The sequence below is a fragment of the Syzygium oleosum genome, unplaced genomic scaffold (assembly GCF_021117445.2).
Source record: "Syzygium oleosum isolate NSW1041296 unplaced genomic scaffold, Sole_v2.1 Sole_v2.22, whole genome shotgun sequence".
Lineage (NCBI taxonomy): Eukaryota > Viridiplantae > Streptophyta > Magnoliopsida > Myrtales > Myrtaceae > Syzygium > Syzygium oleosum.
Genome location: NW_026607506.1, coordinates 1,909,628 through 1,922,748, shown reverse-complemented (window position 1 = coordinate 1,922,748; position 13,121 = coordinate 1,909,628). Strand labels below are relative to the sequence as shown.

The window sequence follows — 13,121 nt, the reverse complement described above, 5'->3', positions numbered from 1 at the left end:
TGCGTTACTTATTTTAATATGCTGATGCTCACATGTCATGCACCCACAATCTCCACCATATATTTTTCTTTCTGACAAGAGGGAATACCCTTTGCGGTATTTACAACCCTAGGATATTGGGTTGTAATCTTTTAAGGACATATTAAGGTTTAAGTCTTACGAGGAGAAACCCTAGTCACAATCTTTTTCGAGGCGTGGGAGTTGCCTTTATCCCCTGAGGGTTTAACGTCTGGGGATGTCCAGGTCCACAAGAGGTCCAGACGGGCACGATTTTAACGACTTGCCCAAGTCGATGTGTATCAACTGTTATGACTTAGAAGACTTAAAAGAATTGGATACGTGAGGATCATGTAATTAGCAAATTGGGTGTGCTTGCAAAATCATATCTATTGTTCTGATTTAATTTCAGTTCTCAATTTTTCAATTGAGTCAATGTAGGCTTAAACTTTAAGTAAAAATGCTATCAAGCCCCCTGACCCGACCAAGTATCTCTTGAAAGTTTCAGTGGCTAACCATACCACGTGTTATGGCTGCCAATGTGACGTTGACACTTTTAAACGAAACCAAGCGGTTTTTCTAAATTTTCTGATTTTTTTTTCTTTTCTTTCATTCTTTTCTGGTTACTGTTCAGTGTTCACCATCTTTTTTGTGTTACTGATCGGTTTGTTTCTTGCTTAGTGTAGCAGCTGCCGTGAAATGGACGGCAAGCCGACAGCGAAAGCAAGCTCAACTTGGGGATCTCAATTGGTTTGGCTCCCCGTCATGGCCTGAGCTCAATTGGACAAGCATGCTGCTGAGTGCGAATGCGGCCAAGTCTAAGTTTAGGTGCTCCCCCATCGGTTCTTCGCCGTCCAGTTGCTTGAGACAACGGCGGCGACCATGACAGTGTGTTTATGTTGCCCAGTTACAGTTTGGGAGCAATGGGATGTGTTAGAATTGGTGATAATCGCAGAGTCACGCCGTACCGGCACACCCTCGCCACTCCTCACCTCTGTTCCTCTCTCTCTCTCTCTGATCTATTTCTTAGATTTGCGCTGAAGGAGGTCCACGACCTGTGATCTGAGCTTGCAGACCTCCATTTTCGCTGATTTGGAGGCCCGTGACCTTGAATCCAAGGTCATCTACCTTCGTCGACATCAGATTTGAGATTTTCCTGAGGCGACGGACCTTGAATGCGAGTTCATAGACCTTCAATCAAATGCTAGAAGACCGTAGTGGGGATCGTTGTGAAGGCCGGTGGTGGCTTCAAGTGCGCAAAGGTGACTAACCATGACAAATTGAAAGTGATCCAATGGAGAAAATTACCAAAAAATCCTAAACCTATTAAATTCTTGATAATTCAGTCATATACTTTTCAATTTGGTCAATTTAATCCTAAAACAAACTTTTGATGATTTGCCAATTCAGTCATATGCATTTTAATTGTGTCAATTTAGTTCTAAAACTATTAATGAATTGCTAATTTAGTCATACACTCTTTGAAGATATCGTATCCACATAACAGCTCCGCTACATCCCTTGCAACTTTTGCAATATTGTGCTTGCGGTATTATCATCATCTCATCTCTCTCTGGGCTTATTAGTGGGGTTTCTGCTTTTTCACTTCTTTTTAAGTCCCACCCGAGCTCTGATTCATCCATTGCTTTGAAGTCTTTAATGCTTCCGTGTGTGTTTGCAACGAGTCTAAGCACTAGCAGCTGGAAAAAAAGAAAGAAGCACAAGTTATTAGGTCCTGAAAAAATATTGAAGGGGAAAGAAAAAGGCAAAAAAACATTGCACCTGTGTTATTTTATTTTGTCTATTTTTGAGATGAAAATTAGGGGTACAAAACGGACTGCCTGAATTGGAAACCGCTCAGTTCGGTCCGGTTCCCGATTCTTAAAAGTAGAATCGGTATTCGGGCGGTCCGATTCCTGATTCCAAAGGGGAACCCGATTGAACCGGACCAACTACATATACTTTTTTCTTATATTTTATTTCTTCAAAAAAATTAGTAAAATGTGAACTAAACCCACATACAATGTTTTTCCCTAATCATCGTATCACAATGACTCTTCACTCATCGTCGCTTTTGTCAATATCTTGAGATTTATTACTCTCTCATTGTGGTTGAAAAAAACAAAAAAAATGACCGGTTCCTGGTGCCACCTTGAAACCTGATTGGACCAAGAACCGATCACCCCTAATGACTTTTCACTCATCGTCACTTCTGTCAATATCTTGAGATTTGTCACTCTCTTGTTATGGTGAAAAAAAAAATGATCGGTTCCTGATTTCACCTTGAAACTGGATTGGACCAAGAACCGATCACCCTAATGAAAACCCCATCGATTGCCTCTCCGAGTCTTCCTTGTTTTTTGGTGCAGTCACGTCTCCATCTTCCGACTGCACCTTTCTTTTCTCAGTCAAATGGATACAGCTCCAACAGTTAAGCGCGAATGATAATCATTATGTTCCAGAATCAATTTTTCTATTTCTATTCCATGGACGAGTTTTTTTGCCAAAATACCCGTTTGATAATGACAAAAAATTTATATTCCTGAAATAGAAATTTGTTTGATAACGACACAAAATTTCTTCCTCCCCAGCGGCCAATGGGCAGTGGCCGGAGGTGGCTGGCAATGGCGGGAGGTGGCCGGTGTCGGGTGGCGACAGACGACGATGGGCGGTGGTGGAGGACGGTGGCGGGAGGGCAGCGGCCGATGGTGGGAGGTGGCCGACGTCACACGACAGCGGAGGACTACAGACGGCGGCCGATGGTGGAAGACGGTGGCGGGAGTGGGTCGGTGTCGAGTGGTGGCGGATGACGATGGGCGGCGGCGGAGGACGGTGGCAGGAGGCGGCCGGCGGCTAACGATGGGAGGTGGCCAGCGTCGCGCAATGGTGGAAGACTACAAACGGCGGCCAACGGCGGAGGACGGTGGTGGGAGTTGGCTAGCGGGTAGCGGCTGACGGCGACCAGTGTTGGGCGGCGGCAGAGGACAAGAGGAGGCGACCGGCGAAGGACAGTAGAAGCTGGCCAGCGGGCAATGGTGAACGGCGGTGGACAGCAGCAGCCAATGGTGGGAAGCGAACGGTGTCAGGCAGTGGCGAAGGACGACAAATGGCAGGTAGCAGTGGATGGCCGCCGGCAAGTGGTGGTGGACGGCATTGAGAGGCAGTGGGAGGCAGCCGGCGACGGAGGACGGTGGCAAACGACAACGGACGACGGTGGTGGGAGGCAGCCGGCGGCGGTGGGAGGTGACCGGCGGGTGGTGGGTGGGCAGCTGGCTAGTAGTGAGGGTGAGTGATGAGAAAAGTTTTTATTTTTCATTTTTGTTTCAGAAATAAAAAAAATAGATTTTTTTTACTTCTGATTTCTATTTCAAACCTATTTCTGGAGTAGAAATTTATTCTAGAAATAGAAAAATGAAATTGCGTTACCAAACGGATTTCTATTCCTAACCTATTCCCAGGAACAGAAAAATAGAAAAATAGAGAAACATAATGATTATCATTCGCGCCTTAAACGGTTTGATTTTTAAGGAAGAAACGATTCATGTGCGAAAATATTCAAGCGCACGATGACAAACTGACGAAGACAACTCCTCCAACATCCTAATTTCTTAGCTCCGTGACTGGTCTTTCCTTTACCAACACAGATCTGATGCACTCTTACTGAAAGCAGCTTCTTTTTTTTTTTGGACATACACTGAAGGCAGCTTCACACAGTTTGTTTCAGCATATGTTTTAGGTCACCGGAGGAAATTAAGAAAACAAATTATGGATTGTAACAAATCGAAATACAAGCCAATCTTTAATTTCCCATTTTTTTCCTTGTTCTTTTGTTTACACCTTACATGATCAACCCAAATTGTAAATTCATTTGAACCTGACAAGATACACTTACTGTACCAAAAGAAACATCAAGTTTCTAAAAAAAAAATATCTATTTAATTTCTTTTTTATGGATAAAGGATGAGAACGGGGATTTAACGCAAATACTCCATATTGCGACTACCACCAGTCTCCTGCATCAGTCGATTTGAGGCATAAATATCATTCACTAGGATTGCGAAGGTTTAACGTTGACTAGCTCGTAATTGCAATCCGAACAGCCAAAAAATGAATTAAAGGTAGAGCTTATTAAGGTTGCGTACAGACCTTGTAATAAAGATGTCTAAAATATTTTTTTAACGCTTACGTAAAGATATTTTATATTGAAGACGTTTCTAGTATATATCTCTCCTATTTTCTTAATTTTTTTATTTTGACTTTTTGATTTTATTAATTTAAAAGGATCCACCTGACGTGCAGATTCACAATTTTCTTGGGAAACCGGACAAACAACGTGTCCGGCGTTTTCGAGAAAATTTGTGGTAGAAATCTCTAAGGAAGGATTAATTGCTTTGTCGCCCTCTCATTTTCCTTTTAAGCATAAACCCTAAAGAAACTATCTCTTTATAATTTTTTTTTTCTTTTTCCATGTGATTATCAAGCGTAGGTGAACACTCACAATCAACCTAGTATGCACTCGATCCTGTTTCAAGACTTCAATTCCGAAAGATACGAGATCTTGAAAACCCATTTCAATTATTATTTTTTTGTCTTACTACCTCTTTTGTCAATTGTCATCGCTCTTACTCATCCTATAAAATACATATAGATATATTCTCCTTATAAGAAATACTGTGCTCATGTAATTATCATGCGTAGATCAACCCTCACTATCAGCATGGCATGCACTCAACCCTCTTTCATGGGCAATGCGAGGTTCAGGACTTTAATTTAAAAACGAATAATGACACAAATAATTTCTGGATTTTGTGTAACATGATTTCTGAATTTTAATTTATTTAATGTGGTCCCTAAACTTTAACTCAAAGTGCAATATAATCCATAAACTTTTAATTTGTTCAACATGATCCGTGGACTTTTGATATTTATTCAATGTAGTCCTCAAGTATATGAAAATATTCAATATTATCTTTTCATTAATTCAAGATTGAGGACAACATCGAACATTTTAATATAGTTTAGAAATTAAATTGAGCATGTACCAAAAGTTTATGGACCACACTGAACAAGTTAAAAGTTCATGGATCACATTGCACATTAGACGAAAGCTCATAGACCATATTGAACAAATTAAAAGTTTTGAAATCACATTGTACATTGGGTTAGAGTTTAGAGACCATTTGTGTCATTTTTCCAATACAGAAAAATAAGAGTTCTGAAAACCATCTCACTGCCTCTTTTGTTATCGCTCTCACTCATAGTAAAATAATATAGATTCCTACTAGGGGTGTAATCGATTTGAATCAAGTTGATACCATGCCAAGTTTGAGCTCCACACGCTTCGTAAATCGGTGCTCGATCCTCGACTCTAAAATATTGGCTCAAACTTGACTCAGATAGAAATTGCAAATACTTGCATTCTACTTGGTTTAATAGAGTGATATATAAACTTGAGATCAAGCTCGAGCTTATCAAGCTCAATTAGTTAACTTCCTACATATATACATACATTTGTATGTATGTATGTATGTCTATCTGTCTGTTTGTGTGGGTACACCATGTAATTTTAACTACTTCCAAGTCACTTTTTGTAATTATGAAGCATTTTTCAAAAGTTAAAATGAATACTTTTGATTAGGTTGGGAAGGTTGTCGAGCTTCGTATTAGCGACCTCAAGCTCAACTCGGAATTAGGCTAGCCGATCTCGACAAATCATCATTCATCGAGTGAAGTCTAAGCTATTCATAAGTTGCTTGACTTGGTTACACCGCTATTTCCAATCGATCACACGTAACCCAAGCAAGAAAATGTATAAAAAACCACTAGCTTATGTTACAGGGTGTTTAAGAAGTGCCCCGTTAAACAACCTTTGTCATTTACAAAACATAATTTTTTTATCTTATATACAATCAATACATTCTAAATGCTAATATTTCTTTATTAGATATGACTATAAAGTGCCCTGAAAGCACTCGATAGTAAGACCTCAATATATTATATATTTTTCATTGCAAAACCACGAAATTATTTGGAGAAGCATAACACCAAAGTGTGACCCAACCTCTATTTAATTGTGCACAGCTTGCTCAACTCCTCCAGACCAAATATTTCTAACTCCTCGCGAACTTCCTCGTTCTCCACCCCCTTTCCCCTCCAACCATGCTACCGCTTCTCGTTCCAGTCCTCTTGCTAATCCTCATCCTCCTCTCAAAATTCACGTACTCCAATCTATGTATCCCGCTAAAGCTACAGCGCCACTTCACGGAGCAAGGCGTCCGGGGCCCCGGCTACCGTCCTATCATTGGCAACACGGCAGAGATCAATCGCCTATTCGCGGAGGCTCAGTCAAAGTCCATGCCGTTTGACCACAGGATCCTCCACAGGGTGGTTCCTTTCTACTACCACTGGTCCCTCAAGTATGGGAAGACTTTTGTTTATTGGTTCGGGTCGACGCCCAGATTGGCCATCTCTGATCCGGACATGATCAAGGAGGTCCTGATGAATACGGGTGGGTCGTACGACCAAATCGAGTTCAACCCGCAGGCCCGGGAGCTGTTCGGGCAAGGCCTCGTTGGGCTGGTGGGCGAGAAGTGGGCCATTCACCGGCGGATTGCTAACCAGGCCTTCACTATGGAGAGAGTCAAGGTGAGTTCTGGAGGTAGTAAAAATTATCAAATTGTCATCACATGCATACCATGCCATTGTTTGACGTGATTTATGAACATAATATCTTAGTCCTATGCAGCCCAACACATTGTACAGTAATATGAAATGTTGCGAAAAATACACAATCAAACAATAAAATAAATCGGATTTCGGATTTATGTTGTTCGATTGGTGGGACCTAGTCCACGAGGAAAGCATCACATTCCACTATAACTCCAGTGACACAATATAGAGTACAACCATATTCGAGCCACACAAACAATCTCACTATTTCCCAGCCTCCAATTACACCTAACAATTCATATGGTGTTTAGCTTTTTTTTTTTTTTGGCAAGGTAAGTAATATGGTGTTTAGCTTTTGTAATCTCAAAAACAAATTTACAATCTTGCCGAGAGATTTATTAACTTGAACACCAAAAGCTCTTCTTGGATGCAATTCACGAAGCATACCCACTTCTTATATAGAAAAGTTTGGGATCCAACATAGGAAGCTCCTTTAGGAAACCACTCAAACTAGAAAACCATTCAATTAGGAAATCTACTCAAATTAATAGTCCTACTTGAATTGAATTTCCTTTAAGGGTTCAAACTTAAGACATATTTTCAACAATCCGCATGTTGGCTCAACATTTAAGTCAAGTTACAATCGTTTCGTTAGAATCTAAACTTTGCCACTACTCTTCCCACAACCCCCGATGGGCTCAACTGCCAAAAAGATCTTCCAAGTCCAAGCCGTGCTTGAACTTTGCCATAACCGGTGGACCTCACCAGGACATTAATTTTACTTGTACCTTTAACCGCTCCATAAGTATTTGCAGACACAACCCATGTACCATAGACAAGGCAAAACCCTCGTTGCATCCATATCAGTGAGGAGATCGAACACACAACTAAGAAGATGATTCCACTACAGGATGGTTCGATTTGTGGGACCTACTCTACGGGAGTGTAGCATATAATTCAACTATAGATCAAGTGACACAACAAAAATTATAACCACACTCGAGTTACTCAAATGCTCACAGTGTTTCCCAACTCCTAATTACAACTAATAACTCACACAGTATTTTGCCCTAATAATTCCTCGCGGACACAAAGGAATTCACAAATCTTACCAGATGATATAATAGCTTGAACACCAAAAGCTCCTCTTGAATGCTATTCATGAAAAAGACCTACTTCTTATATTGGAAAGAGTTTATTCCAAAATAGGAACCCCTTTAAAAACCCTACTCAAATTAGGACTTCTTGGATCGGGTTTCCTTTATGGGTTCAAATTCGGGATATGTTTTCAATCAGAAAAATGAAAGCTTTATATTAACATTGCAACTCTGACAGTTGAAGCTTTGGAGCAAAAGATTCTGTGGTAAAAGAGGTAATGATGCAAATGCAATCTGAAAGTGATGGTAAATGGCAGTGAGTAAACCAAGCAGAAGCTAGTTTTATGTTCTGTAAATTGCCGTACAGTCCTTGGTAATTTGGCAAAGATCAACTGTTCTTCAAATTGCCAAAGAGCATTCGCAACGTAAGGGCAGCGTATTCTTGCAGTAATCAGTTTTGTTTACAAGCAATCTGGAAGACTCGCCGGTTCCCATAAAAAAGGAAAAGCACAGATTCTCATTCAAAATCTTTGCACTGTGAATGGTTTTCTTCATCCCGTCTATCGCTGGACAGACTTCACATAATGCGTTTCCTTTCATTTTGAGTAGGGTTGGATCCCGGAGATCGTGGCGAGTACGGCCAAGATGCTGGACATGTGGGAGAAGACACGAGGAGGAAGAGAGGAATTCGAGGTGGAGGTGCTGAAGGAGTTCCACAGACTCTCGGCCGACATCATCTCGAGGACTGCTTTCGGAAGCAGCTTCGAAGAGGGCAAGCGCATATTCGCCTTGCAGGAGCAGCAGATGCACCTCTTCACTCAAGCCCACCAGAACATTTACATTCCTGGCTTCAGGTCTAATTAAACTTGCTCCATTTCAATCAATAAACAAATTTACTCTACTCACATGCTTAGTTCTTATATATGTACAAGTAGTATCTAAGGAATAGAAACGTATGTTGCATCATTTCTATTTGTTTGTACACTTTGCAGTGAAACAAGTATCTCCACTCTTGGTTGATAGTCGATCAGCAATTCTTGATCTTATTTCTGCTTAAAGACACGATTGAATGATGTGTCTTTCGATTAATCATGAATCTTTACCTTTCTACTTTTAGAGCAGTCGTGGTTAATCTCTCTAGCTCTGCCTGGAGTCTTCATATCCATGGAAGATTAGACGATTCGCATGTTTCATATAATACACAGGTTCCTACCGACTCAGAAGAATAGGGAGAGATGGAGACTAGAGAAGGAAACCCGCCACTCGGTCCGGAAGCTGATCGAGAACAACTTGAAATCGAGAGAGAATTTGTCCAATTTTCTCGCTCTCCTAACATCATCCTACGGAGAAGAAAGATTAGGAGTGGAGGAAGTTATAGACGAATGCAAGACTTTTTACTTTGCGGGAAAAGAAACGACCGCCATGCTCCTCACTTGGGCGCTTCTCCTTCTGGCGAAGCACCAGGAATGGCAGGATGAGGCCCGGGAAGAAGTGATCCATGTCTGCGCGAAAACCGGGCTTCCAGCTGCGGAAAATCTGAACAAGCTCAAGATTGTAAGTTTATCGCTATTCCTCACTGATCACTTTACTACAAATAGACCCGTTTAGTTATCTTCATTGGTTGTTTACTGTCTAATAAAGAAAAATCATCGTTTGTCGAGCTTGGGCTAGCTTCTTAAATAGAAGAAAAGGTTTGAAACTCCATTATCAAATCCCCAGGACCAATCCAAGGATGAGATGGTGGTAACTTAATAGTCTGATGTGTGTAATGAAGAACTTGTGTGCACATTCAAGTAATAAGTTTAAATTGTCTCACATGCCTGTTAACAAGTTATTGTACATGACATGGAGACTAATATTTCTTCGTGTCTGCAATATATATTATACATGGAGACTCAGTCCTGATTAATTATCTAGGTACTGCCTAACAGGCTTATTATTTAAGCAGAGTCAATGTAATGCTTTAAATTCAATATATGAACAAGCAAACTGCCTAATTTTCCTAACGACCTATTTCACCACTCCATCCGCCTAATTTTTGAAAGTTTAGTCTGATTGAAAATTATCATTTTGGTTCCACTCAAACTTACATTTTTCTTCTATCCTTTTTTTTTTGAGAAAATTTGAACAGGTAACGATGGTATTGAATGAAACACTCAGACTGTACCCTCCTGCTGTGATGGTGACGAGGCAAACCTGTAAAGATGTGCAGCTAGGGGGCCTTCAAATTCCAGCAGAAACAGAGCTCTACTTGGCCTTCATTGCTGTGCATCACGACCCCGAGATATGGGGCGAAGATGCGGATGAGTTCAACCCGGCGAGATTCACAAAGCCCCGAAAGCACCTGGCCTCATTCCTCTCGTTTGGCCTCGGCCCCAAAATCTGCGCGGGCCAGAACTTGGCCATGGTCCAGGCCAAGGTTGTTCTGGCCATGCTGGTCAGGCGATTTGCTTTCGAGGTGTCGCCTTCTTATGTTCATGCTCCGACGCTTCATGTGACCACGCAGCCTCAGTATGGAGCGCCACTCATCTTTAGGAGGACTCATATTTGATTCTGGTTCATTTTTCTTCCTTTTGTTTGTGGACTTCTGTTTGTCACATGGTCGCATAGTGTGAGGGAAGACAATTTCATGGTTTTTGGATAGTAGAAACTTTATACCGTGTCTGTATCGTAAAAATAACGTGCTGAAATTTGGTAGAGCTTTGTAACTCCTTCGTTCTAAGTCAAGCACGTTTTTTTCAGGTTTTTCTTGTTTGTGCACTAATATGTTGTTGTCTTGTGTTGTCATGTATAAAAGACTTAAAAGAATTGGATACGTGAGGATCATGTAATTAGCAAATGGGTGTGCCTGCAAAATCATAACTATGTCTGGAAGTTTTGATCGTAACAGTCCAGTTATCGCTAACCATCCTACGTGTTACGGATGGCCATGTGAGGTGGACCACGAAACCACGCTGTTTTACTAAATTTTTTTCATTTTTCATCCTTCGTTATTTTCTGATTACTGCTCACCATCTTTTGTGCTTACTGATCGCTTCGTTTCTTGCTTTGTGGAGAAGCCGCCGCGAATTAGACGACAAGCCGACAGCGAAAGCGAGCTCAACTTGGAGATCTCGAATGGCTTGGATCCCCATCGTGGCCTGAGCTTAATTGGAAAAGCATGCCGCTGACCGCGAGTATGGCCAAGTCTAAGCTTTAGGTGCTCCCCCATTGATTGGTTCTTCGCCGTGCAATTGCTTGCTGCGACCGCGGCGATTATGACGGCGTGTTTAGTTGCCCAGTTACGGTTTCGGAGCAATGGGATGTGCTGGAATTGGTGATAATCGCTGCACCGCCGCACCCTCGCCACCCCTCACCTCTGTTCCGCTGTCTCTCTCTCTCTCTAAGATCTGGACCTTCGTCGACATCAGATTTGAGATTTTTCTGAGGTGACAGACGTTGGGATCCGAGGTCACAGACCTTCAATCAAATGCTTGGAGACCGTAGTGGGTGGAGTTCGATGGTGGCTTCAAGTGCACGAAGGTGAAAAGCCATGACAATCCAGAGATTGAAGATGATCAAGAGAGAAAAATTACCAAAAAATTCTAAACCTATTGAATTTGTACCAATTCAGTTCTGTACTTTTTAATTTGGCCAATTTAATCCTAAATCTTTTGACGATTTGTCAATTTGGTCCTAAACTTTATAATTATTTTAATTAAGTCCTAGAACTTTTAACGATTTGCCAATTTAATTGTTCCAACAAATTTTGGCCGAAAATCGCTGATGTGGCGGTCTAATTAGCTCGGGCGATCCTACAAGGCATGCCAAGGCTGACTTGAACAAATTTCAAAATTTTTATGAATTTTTTTATTTTCTTTTATTTTCTTTTATTTCCAACCTTGAGCCAGCGACCCTCGTCTGTTGGCCAGTGAAGGCGTTGCAGCCCTCGCCTAGATTTGGGTGAGGGCGTGGTCCTCGCTTGTGACCGGCAATGATGCTGAGGTCCTCACCTGTGGCCAGTGAGAGCCGCGACATCCTTGCCTGGACCAAGCGAGGGTCGCCGGCCTAGGGTTAGAGAAAAAAAGAAAAGAATAAAAAATGCTTAAATTTTCAAAAAATAAAAACGTTCACGTCAGCATCAACTGTGCCACGTAGAACGACCGGTGCAAACTAAACCTCAATGCTAACAATTTTTGACCAAAATTAATCGGAAGGACTAAATTGACAAATCGTCAAAAGGTTTAGGACTAAATTGGCAAATCATCAAAAGTTTTAGGACTAAATTGGTATAATTAAAAGGTTTAGGGCTAAATTGGCAAATCGTTAAAAGGTTTAGAACTAAATTGGTCAAATTGAAAGGTTTATGACTGAATTGACAACTTCAATAGGTTTAAAACTTTTTTGGTAATTTTGCCTGATCTAGAGGATGAAAACGATCTGCAAAAAAGAAAGGAAAAAAATCATAAAAATCAGAAACAATCGTTTAAAATTGTTCACTTCAAATGGTAGGACTTTGGGTAATAACTTGAATGCCACGTTAGATAATTTATGCGAGACTTGGCCGGGAGGATTTTATTGTATTTTTTTTTTGTCAAGGATTTTATTCATTTTCACTCAAGGATTTAGAATTGTATTGGTTTATTTAAAAGGTTTAGAACTGAATGTAAGTATTGATAACTGATTGTGCAATTATCCATCATTTTATGTTTTATAGTTGTGTGCAACAAAATCAAGATGTTGTAAGCAATCGATATGAATTTCGACATGAGATGTTTGCCTCGGATGGCAAATATAGAGTTTCATCATCTAGTCATCTCGAGTCGGAACCTTAAGTAATAAAGACGCAAAAGAGTTAGGAGCAAGGTTTAGCTGCATCCAGGCATCAACGCTTATATGCTGTCTAAATACTTGTCCTGCATTCATAGAATCTTTAATCACTTACATGTGCACTTAAGATAAGAAAATTTTGTTTTATTTAGAAAAACTAAAGTTGACACATGTTGACTTGGAATGATATCTTAATACTAGGCTTACACGTGAAGAGGAAATAGTTGAAATGCACGGATGAGTTGTGTTGGGTAAGTTCCACATCGGATAATTAATGTGGTGCAGGAGAGTTAATAATCTTAATTGACCCGTAACTCATTGGCTTAAGCATTTGAGTGAAGGTAGGTCCAACTGGACATATTGACGAGCTTGGACTTGATGAGTTCCCTCTTAGTAATCTCATAATCTCGTGACCAACCCGAGCTCAGATTAAGTAAAGGTGGGTCCAGCACTCACGACAAAACCCCTATCCTCTCCCATCTTTATCCTAATCTCTCTCTCACTCTCTCACCATATGGACCATGATCATGGCTCCTCCATTCTTCTCCC

At 41.0% G+C, this 13,121-nt stretch overlaps 1 protein-coding gene across 1 annotated transcript; it reads left to right on the top strand.

Annotated features, from left to right (window-relative positions):
* Positions 1–6,078: 6,078 nt before the first annotated feature.
* Positions 6,079–10,502, top strand: LOC115669812 (cytochrome P450 734A1-like). The gene is made up of 4 exons (XM_030590947.2): positions 6,079–6,642; positions 8,373–8,617; positions 8,969–9,317; positions 9,895–10,502. The coding sequence occupies exons 1-4, from the start codon at positions 6,157–6,159 to the stop codon at positions 10,312–10,314; spliced, it is 1,500 nt and encodes a 499-aa protein (XP_030446807.1). The 5' UTR covers positions 6,079–6,156; the 3' UTR covers positions 10,315–10,502.
* The last annotated feature ends 2,619 nt before the right edge of the window (positions 10,503–13,121 follow it).

Coding starts and splice junctions, on each gene's coding strand:
- LOC115669812 (XM_030590947.2), top strand. CDS start 6,157: ATGCTACCGCTTCTCGTTCCAGTCCTCTTGCTAATCCTCATCCTCCTC. Junction 6,643..8,372: donor TCACTATGGAGAGAGTCAAG/GTGAGTTCTGGA, acceptor CATTTTGAGTAG/GGTTGGATCCCGGAGATCGT. Junction 9,318..9,894: donor ATCTGAACAAGCTCAAGATT/GTAAGTTTATCG, acceptor AAATTTGAACAG/GTAACGATGGTATTGAATGA.